Source organism: Meriones unguiculatus, chromosome 19 (genome assembly GCF_030254825.1).
Source record: "Meriones unguiculatus strain TT.TT164.6M chromosome 19, Bangor_MerUng_6.1, whole genome shotgun sequence".
Taxonomy (NCBI): Eukaryota; Metazoa; Chordata; class Mammalia; order Rodentia; family Muridae; genus Meriones; species Meriones unguiculatus.
In genome coordinates, this window is record NC_083366.1 from 20,617,549 (window position 1) to 20,627,390 (window position 9,842).

Consider the following 9,842-nt stretch of genomic DNA (forward strand, 5'->3'; position numbering starts at 1 on the left):
GACAGGATTTTCTAAATTGTGATTATTGACAGCGTGTAGACACAATGCCTATCAGAACCACACCGGCAGGCACAGAGTGACACAGGAATGAAAGTACATAAAGAGATCCACTCTCAGTGATAGTTTGACCCAAACCTATATCTTCCTTCCTTTATTCCTACATTTAAACATGAAAGGAAACTCATTCATGGCTCCACATACTCGCTCACTCACTCGGCAACCACTAAGTAGCCCATAGGTGTAATTCAGTCTTGGTGAGAGATGCAAAGATAAGAAAGGTGGGAGGAAATTCATTAGACACTATCTATGGCTTTCTGTTTAAAAAAAAAAAAAGACAAAAGACATGACATCAAAAACTTAAGGAAGAAAAAATTATTTTGGGTCCCGGTTTCACAGTTCATAATCCTTGACCCCATTAATTCTAGGCCCACGGTAAGGCAAAGAATCATGGTAGTGAAACTGTGGAACAGATGGGAATCACATCATGGCTGTCCAGAAGTAGAGAGTCAGAGAAACAGTAGGACTGCCATAAGATACTCTCAAGATTTCATCTTCCAAGTGGCCTGCTTCATCCAGCTGGCCTCTAACTCCTAATTCCAATACCTCTAAAAATAGAACCACCACCTGTGGGGTTAGCCCTCTTTACATATGCCTTTTGGATAGACAGTTCATGCCCAAACCACAACAGATGTCTTTAGCCTGAAACTAGACATGGCTTTCCTAACCACAATTCTCTTCTTGGCCTCTGAGGTGTGACTGTGAATGGAGAGCTTATTGGGGCCCCAGCACCTCCGAATGGCCACAAGAAACAACGCACATACTTCCGCACCATCACCATCCTCATCAACCGTCCTGAGAGATCTTACCTTGAGATCACACCGAACAGGGTCATCCTGGATGGCGGAGAGAGGCTGGTCCTCCCCTGCAACCAAAGTGTGGTGGTAGGGAGTCGAGGACTGGAGGTGTCGGTATCTGCCAACGCCAATGTCACTGTCACCATCCAGGGCACCATTGCCTTTGTCATCCTCGTTCACCTCTACAAAAAGCCAGCACCCTTCCAGAGAAACCACCTGGGCTTCTACATCGCCAACAGCAAAGGCCTGTCCAACAATTGCCACGGGCTGTTAGGTAAGTGGCTGCCCCTGCTCAGTCTGTGATTGGAGGATAGAATTGCCTTTCCTAAAATGAAGCACATAAGGCCAATAGCATGAGCTTGACGGAACATCACAGTGGGAGCGTGGTCCTTCCCTGTTATCCCCCAGGATCCTCTGGGGCTGTCGTTCCAGCATCCCTCATGATCACTAAAAGCTAAGGATGTACTAAGATGTGCATAATTTGCATAAAGTCTACTCACATTCTTCCCTTTGTTGTAAATAACTTCTGGATTAGTTACGACACCCAAAGCAATGCTGGTGCCGTGCAAGTAGCTGCTGCACTGCACTGTTTATCGGATGGTGACAAGAAGGAAGCCTATGCACTCAACACCAGGGCCTGTTCCCCTGGTGCTTCTCAGTCCACAGCTGACACAGATGCCAGACTTCACACGTCACGTGAAAATTCGATTATCTATGTGTGTGTATGTGTGCTCATGTATGTGCAGGGTGCACTTGTATTTGGGGGTCAGAGGTCAAGCCTGGGTATTCTTCCTCAGAAGACTTCCACTTTTTGTTTGAGGCAGGGCCTCTCATCAGCCATAGAACTTCCGTGTAGCCACAGACTAGCTGCCCATGATATTTGCACAGATTCTCCTGTCTCTACCCCACACCTATCCATCTCTAGAATTACAAACATGTTCCACCATGCCCAGCTTTATAATGAGTTCTCGAGACGAAACTGGAGTCCTCACTCTTGTGAAGGCAGAATCTGACTGACTGAGACATCTCCCCAGCCCTTGTTTCAGGAGTGGGTCTTAACACTAGGCTTTCTCACTAGACTTCTTCTGAGAATTCAAACACAGAGGTGAGGAGCAGTCATCCAAAGGCCTGGTTGCTGCAAGAAGAAACAGATTCAGGGCGGCCCAGTACTGAGCACGAGAGGCAGATGCCTTTCCTAGGGAGTCATCTGAATCGCTTCGAGCAGCAGGCAGGCCATGCTGGCTGGCCTTCCTCAACGTGCAGTCTCACGTGGGCCCTTTGCCCAAAAATTAAGACTGAATCATTTTCAGAGCTCAGTTTAGAAGCAGGATTTCCTGGCACTTGAGCCTGGTGTGTTTTCTTGTGTCTGGCTGCCAAGTATTAGCTCCATCCCACAGATGCAGATCCGTGTTCTCTTGGCCTGAGCGATGCCCTCGCTTGACCTGGGGAATTCTGAGGTTGAGTGTCAGCTGTGAGCTGAGCTGACTGCTTCCCCTACCCTACCCCTACAAAACAATGAGTGGGTGAAATAAAGAAGGATCTATTTCAACCAAGGAGACGGGGAGGGGAGGCATGACTCCATGTCCTACTTACCAGCTACCATGTTGCTCTCTCCTAATTTAGCAAGAGACTGTGCTAACTCCATTTGTTGTCTCAACATTAGCAACTGGGCAGTTTCCAGAAGAGGTAGACCACCATGGTGAGGAGAATCTCATCTTTCTCCTCTCTACATAGTCCTGTGCGTAGGCTCCATCACAGACTGGATTGGATGAATGAGTGCCTCCGGGGAGGGTCCATTCTAGAACTGGTGGTCCATGAAAAACCCTCCTGCCCCTGGCATCACCAACATTAGAAGCAGGATTTCCTGGCAGCTGTTTTCTGCATTCATCTTACATCAGTATTCCCTCCCCTGCTCCCAGGTCAGTTCCTGAACCAGGATGCCAAACTCATAGAAGCTCCTGCAGTGTACGGCAAGAATCTTAGTCATCAGCCATTTCCTCAGACAAAAGAGACTCCTGAGGCTATCCTAAAGGTGAAAGGACGCCGAGTTCCGGTTGTCTGGAAACAAAGGAAGATTTACAATGGGCAAGAGCAGGTAGACTGCTGGTTTGACAGAAACAATGCTGCCAAACTGATTGACGGGGTGTATAAGGACTACCTGGCATCTCATCCATTTGACACAGAGAACATGCTGGGCCTGAGCATGTCCAGGAGAGCTGAGACTGGCCGCTTTCATGAGGAAAGTGTCTGAAAGGGAAGGGACATTGAGTGTACTCTGGATGCCGCTCTTCCTGTGACCTGCGCATGCCTTGGATCATGCTATGATCTGTGCTGTGTAGCCTGCCCCCTGGTGGAGTGGAGATCCAATGTCTGCTAGAGTGAAAAATAGTACATCCTACCTACTTCCTTTTCCTACTTTCCTCATCCAATCTATACTAGACAACTATGGTAGCACAAAGAGGAGAGCAGATGTAATTGAGTCAAATTGTGTAGCACCTGGCTTGTCCATCTCTTGGTCTAGTGTAAAATAACCCTTTCTGAGGAAGCAAGGTTGACATGGATTTTTTTTTCTCTGTAACAGTGTCCAAGTTTGGACACTCTGCTTTTTGCCGTATATTCATGCTTAAGAATCTCTCTTTTCAGCTGCTTTATCCAGATGGTGCTCCCAACCTCTTCTTCCAAGGTCATTTACATTGAGGCCAGGCCAGCAAGCATGCAAATAGTCCATACAACTTAGCTCAAAAAACTTGTCTTTTCTTAGCAGAAGATTCTTTTTCTGCTGTGGAATCTTGCCCTATCAATATCCCAGATGCCGATCTCGTCCTGATTGGCTTTGCAGGTCACTTGGCCTGGCTGGTGGGTGTTTTCCAATTTATTCCAATAAGCTAAGTAATTTTAATAAATAGGAAAACTCCTGGTGGACAGTCTTCACTGGCCTGTCTTGGTGCTGGAGAGCCAGCTGATTGGAAGATAAATATTCTACTCAGAGCAGTTCAGCTTTTGCTGTAGTTCCAACACTTTTTGGTTTTGCCTTCGGCTGTCCAGGAAATAATAACTTATATGAGAACAGTGCTGGCATGAGAGACAGACCCAGCCTAGAGTAAGCCACTCAGCCTACCTGTGGGAAGAATCAACTTCTACATTCTCAGAAAGAAGTGGATACATGCCTGAAAACATGGCCGCTGCACCGTGAACTAGTCACAGCGGTGGTTACCTGCAGGAGTCAGGGCCTGACAATATTCTATCTGGGCCGGGGGAGGGATCATGAGGCCCTACCCGCCGCCAAAAAGTTACTGGCGGTTATAGGTCACTGAAGAAGGGGCTTTCATTTCATCTCCCTCAGTTGGACAGCCACTGCTAAGTTGCCCTTGCTCAAGGAAATTACCCCCAATGTACAGAAAGTGATCCTAATTGAATGTGGTGACTCATATACCCATAAGAAACACAAAAGTAGGAGGGGAACTTTTTGAGACAAAGGAAACCATAAAAGAAGCTCATGGGACATGGGGAAGTATGATCCAAGTACATTGGAGCTGTGCATGAATTTGTGAATGAATAAACTAAATAAAAAAAAAATCTAAGAGGAGATCCACACATCTCAGATGGGCACAAGCTAGGAGCATGAGTTTTATTTCTAGTGCTTGGTAGATGAAGCTACTAAGGAAACGGTTGCAATCAGAGGAGGCTTCTAGAGATTGGTAAACATAACCTTATCGTGACCATGCTCCATCAGGCTCCATCTCATCCGAGAGCAAGGTAGATGCCGGAGAACATGGAGCCTCCCTCTTCACACTTGGTGCCTTTCATTGCTGTGTTTGTGTGAGAGGCCTGCTTGGAAACAGATGAACAGGAAGTGATGGGAGTGAACAACAGAGAAAGGGGGAAAATGTGCTTGGGGAAAACAAGAGTATTTTGATGTGGACCAGAGAGAGGGGCTTCTGTGCTGTTCCCGCTTAAGGTTTCTTCTATCGGGCACCAGGCCAAGAAACTCTCTACAGAGAAGCAGGAAGGCTTCTTAGCACTTGGAGAGAAATCAGCATCAAGAAAATTGTTTTCCTTCCTGTGGGAAGCATTTGAGCAGCACAATGACATCCACATGTTTCTGTCTGACCTAGCAACCTCAAGAGCCAGTTAGGGCTGCGTGAGTCTCTTTCTCTCTGGTTCATGAACCCACCAGGCCACAGCTGGTCAGCTGTGCTATTTATCTGACTCCCCGTGTTTCCAGACTCATCTGTCCATTTCCACGCCAGGAGAGCAAAGATGAGCAACCCGTATGGCTGCCACATGTTTCTGTCTTTTCAGGCTAAGAGAAAGGACAATGTCAGGCAGGCCTTACCAGTCCTGGTCCCATGGCGTGTTCCACGTCTTCCTATTGCATGAATCCCAGCTGCAGAGGCAGCTCTGGAGCTGCAGGGGTGTGGGGCAGCCACCAGCCCACTGGGTTGCACTCAGATGATATGGGTGTGGTTCGAGGTGCTGGCTTCACCGCCAACAGAAAGAAATCACTAAGCAAGAGCATCTCAGAGCAGAGGCACATGGAGGATGCCAGAGAGATGTCCGTGACTTGCTCTCCTTTCTGGCAAAGATATCAACTTAAAAGGGAGCAAAGAGATTTTAGTTAGAAGTCCCTTTTATCTTTACACAGATATTCCACAAATGTAGTACATGCTTGTGCTCTCTCACTCTCTCTCGCTCTGTGTGTGTGTGTGTGTGTTTAAAGCATTCGCTATTTAGTGATCTAAATTATCTGATATAGCTGGAAAGGCCTTTTTGGGCATCCCAAACCACACACCGACACTAAAGTTTTCCTTTGACTGGGCATGTGTCGTGGATAGAAAGCGCAAGTGACTGCAAAGGAGAAGACTGTATTTTCAAATGGGTAAATGGAGGCAACTGAGTCACTTTCTCCAAATCATATTTAAGACTTAGAGTAGGAGAGAGCTGGACCTGCAGATCACATGATAGATTCGCCTCCTGGTCAACCATTTCTTTTCCTCAAGAGTTTTGTAAAAGATGAAGTGGGAGGTTACTAAATAAGTAATTGGCTGGGCTGAGAAGAAAAAAAAAACATTGAAGTTAAAATGGGATAAATCAAATTGTTATTGCAATAGCTTATGCTAATGAGTCAGTGAACTGGTTTGTTGAGCAAATTGTTTCTCTGGCTTCCAGTTTCCTCTTTTCTCCTTTTCTATTCTTTTCTTTTTAATGAAGAAAGACATAGAAATGTGTCATTTTAAAGAGATTTCTCATTAAAGTTTCATATAAAATTATCCAAATACCCCCTTCCTACCTATCCTGTGTGTTTTATCTTCTTCCATTCAACCTTTCCATGATCTACCACGTCAAGCTGGAGGCTGCGGAAATCTGGCAAGATGAAGTATACTGACATCCCCTGCAGGCCCAGAAGTCACACTGAGGATACAGGGAGCTGGGAACTGGGGGCAACCGCTCATGGTTCTTGTCAGGAGTCACAGCTAATATTTACCTGGCATTCAGGAGGCAGAGGCAGGCAGATCTGTAAGTTCAAGGCCAGACTGGTCTACATAGTGAATTCCAGGAAAGCTGTGGCTATGAAGAGAGGGCAATGTTGAGACCCTGTCTCAAAAAACCCAGTGTGTGTGTGTGTGTGTGTGTGTGTGTGTGTGTGTGTGTGTGTGATAACCTGAACAGGATATCTTCACAGATGGGTTAAGAACAGGGTTCTTTGAATAAATGAAGGCTGTGGACTAAAAGCTTCCTTCCAAATCCACATGCTGAGGTCTAAATCCCCACTGTAATAGTCCCCACAAGTGGAATATTCCAGAAGTGACCAAGTCCTGAGGACAGAACCCTTGTGAAGCGGCTTTGAGTGTTCATGAACAGAGACCTACATGAGAGGATCAGATGGGAGAGAGAGGGGGAAATGATATAAATATAGAACTTGCATTGGGAATTCTCAAACAATGTGTAGTTCATAATAAATAGGGGTCTCAACTGAGAACACAAGAAACTGAGTTCAGTCGCCAGAACTCAAAAGAAGTCTGGCACGGGGATTCATGTTTGAAATCCGGTCTGGGCAGGTTGAGGCAGGCAGGTCCCTGGGGATTGCAGACCAGTCAGTCGAGTCCATTCAGTGAATTCCAGGCCAGTGAAAGAATCTGCTCAAAATAAAAAAAAAAAAAAAAAGAGGATGGCATGTGAGGAGTGGAAAGCAAGGTTATATTCTGCCTTCCACATGTGCATGCATGCAAGGACGCACCTATGAACACACACAGACATAAAAGACACGAGACACAAAGTTGCTCCTCTTTGCAAGAATGTAACACAAGGGTCACGCAGAGGCCAGGAACCACGCCACACACCGGATCTGTGCCTTGATCCAGACCTTCTCAGTCTGTGAGCAATAAATGTGTTTCGTTTAAATCACCCACTTTATAGTATTCCTGGTGTAGCAGCCCAGGCTGGCTGAGACAAGAAAGCCTCCACTGCACAAGCTTTCACCTTTATTCGGGCTACCCAGAATACACAAAAGTGACACTGTTGTTAAAATCTGAAAGACTCATGGAAGCCTGAGGACATGATCCAGCTAAAATAAACAGCAAATACAATAACACAGCTAACCAAATACTTAGAGATGCAACGTTAAATATTTATTTTAGCCTGTTTTAAAGAAGTGGGGTACAGATTGTTCACATCTCAAGAGACTTTGTTTCTTGAAAGTTTGTAAGAAAACGATGTCGAAAAACAAACAGCATAGTATGTTTATTTTTTAAGGGAAAATAGAATCAGGGCTACTGAAAATAAAACTTGATAATTCTAACCGCACTGCTTTGTTTGTCGAAATTTCTGCATTTCAGTCCCAAACACAAATGTTCTTGTGTCAGTGGTTGGCCATATATATATGAGAGTGGTCCTGTAAGATTGTAATAGAATTGAAAATTCTATTGCCCAGTATCGTTTTTAATGTCTAAATGTGTCTATATACACAAATATTTACCATTGTGTTGTAGTTGCTTAAAGGATCCATAGTTATAGCTATCTATATGCGTTTGTATTCTAAAAGCAATGGGGTATGCCATGTTCCATTGGTGAATAATAAACAATGCCATCTAGAATTGTGTGTGTATATTCTATAATGTTGTCACAGGAGGGGTCACCTTCCAATGCATTTCTCAGGATGCATCTCATCATAATGTGGCATGCAATTATATATATATATATATATAGTAAGTCAGTAGAGTGGAGACACCGGAAGAATGTGGAGAACAGAAAGTTCACAAAAGCTAGCTCTGTGCTCTTATTTTTATTCATGTTCATATGTGTCTTTGTGCATATGCGCACACATATATGCATAGATGCCAACAGAGGCCTGAGGAGAGTATTGGATCCTGTGGAGCTGGAGTCCAGGAAGTTGTGAGCAGGCCAATATGGGTTCTGGGAACCGAACTTGGGTCCTCCAGAAGAGCAACAAGTGCTCTTAACTGCTAAGTCACTTCTTCAGTCTTCCCTGTGTTCATATACATCTGTTAAATACATGAGAAGGTGCTCCTCAATGCATTACCTTGTGGGAGCTCTAACATGCTGGACTTCCATCACATCCTATTGGGTCAGTCAATCAGTCAATTGCCCACACTTTGTCTATCACCTGACTTGGTGCGTCTTCTAAGTGAGTTTTCTTTCCATAGACACTGTTGTGGTGTGAATATGAAGTGTCCTCCTTCACTGGAACTCGTGTTTGAACACTGGTCCCCAGATAATGTTGCTGTTTGGAAAGGGGACAGACTCTGTAAGAGATGGAGGTTAGTTACTGGGGTAAGTATGTCCCTGGAGACAGTCTTTGAGCTTTTCCAGCTCAGCCTCTCTTGCTATTTCTTTCTCCATCCTGAGTTGGGTTCGATTTGCTCAGACAGCGTCTGCTCTTGCCTCCATGCTTTCCTTGCCAGGTGTCATGTCTTGTCCATCAAGAGAGACTCTGTCCCTCTGGAACTACAAGCCAAAATTCACTTTCCCCCCAACTTACTTTGCTCAGAGTACTTCTAGCTTCTGGCTCTGGCACTTTTGCCTCCAGTTGCTCTGGACTGATCCGGTTTAGACCTCATTGACTGTGTTTAGCTCTGAATAAAGCGACACTTTCTTAGGATGAAAACCAACACAGAACTCAAGAGCAATATCTCCTACCAGCTGTGTCAAGGAGAAAACAACTAACATATCAAGTTGCCGTCTCTGGACTTCAACTTCTGTGTAAATGAAGAAACTGGGTTAGATAACCTCAGAGATATTCTGATCTTTACCTTAAGAAAAAAAAAGACACTGTGTGTGAGTGTTCATGCACATGCATACATTCATGTGTGTACATGCACATACATACGTGCATGTGAGTGTGGTGCTTGTGTGTCTGGATATCCTAGTTTGCTTTCCATTATTGAAACAAACAGCATAACCTAAAACAACTTGGGGAAGAAAGGGTTCATTCCATCTTACGGCTGACAGTAAATCATGAAAGGACATCAGGACATAAATGCAAACAGGAACCAAGAGGCAGGAACTGAAGGTGAGGCCACAGAGGGGTGTTGCTTACTGGCTTGCTTGCCATAGCTTGCTCACCTTGAGCTTTACTACAACCCAGACCACCTGCCCAATATCACCTACCATAGGCTGGGCCATCCCACGTCATTATTAGTCCAGACTTACTTATAGGCCAATCTGATGGAGGCAGTTTTTTTTAATTGAGGTTTTATCTTTACAGATGACTCGCTCTACTTTGTGCCAAGCTACCAAACCAACCAACCAACAAACTCCCTGAACACATGTTGTGCACATGGAGGTCAGAGGAACACTCTCTTGAGTCAATTCTCTCCTTCCACTTCATTTCTTAGACGGGATCTCTCTATGTGTCTGTGCTACCTACTCCAGGCTATCCGGCTGTAGAGCTTTATGCAGGTTCTCCTGCCTCCACTTCCTATCTTTCTCACAGTAGTAGTGCTGGGATTACATTACATTAATTAGTGC

At 45.1% G+C, this 9,842-nt stretch overlaps 1 protein-coding gene across 1 annotated transcript in view; it reads left to right on the forward strand.

The window, feature by feature from the left end:
- Itih5 (inter-alpha-trypsin inhibitor heavy chain 5) overlaps nucleotides 1–7,948 on the forward strand; it is a 95,422-nt gene extending 87,474 nt beyond the window's left edge. The window contains exons 13-14 of the mRNA XM_021631834.2: nucleotides 751–1,128; nucleotides 2,774–7,948. Of these exons, the coding sequence (XP_021487509.1) occupies nucleotides 751–1,128; nucleotides 2,774–3,105 (710 nt within the window). The 3' untranslated portion in view covers nucleotides 3,106–7,948. The remainder of the gene's footprint in view (nucleotides 1–750; nucleotides 1,129–2,773) is intronic.
- The last annotated feature ends 1,894 nt before the right edge of the window (nucleotides 7,949–9,842 follow it).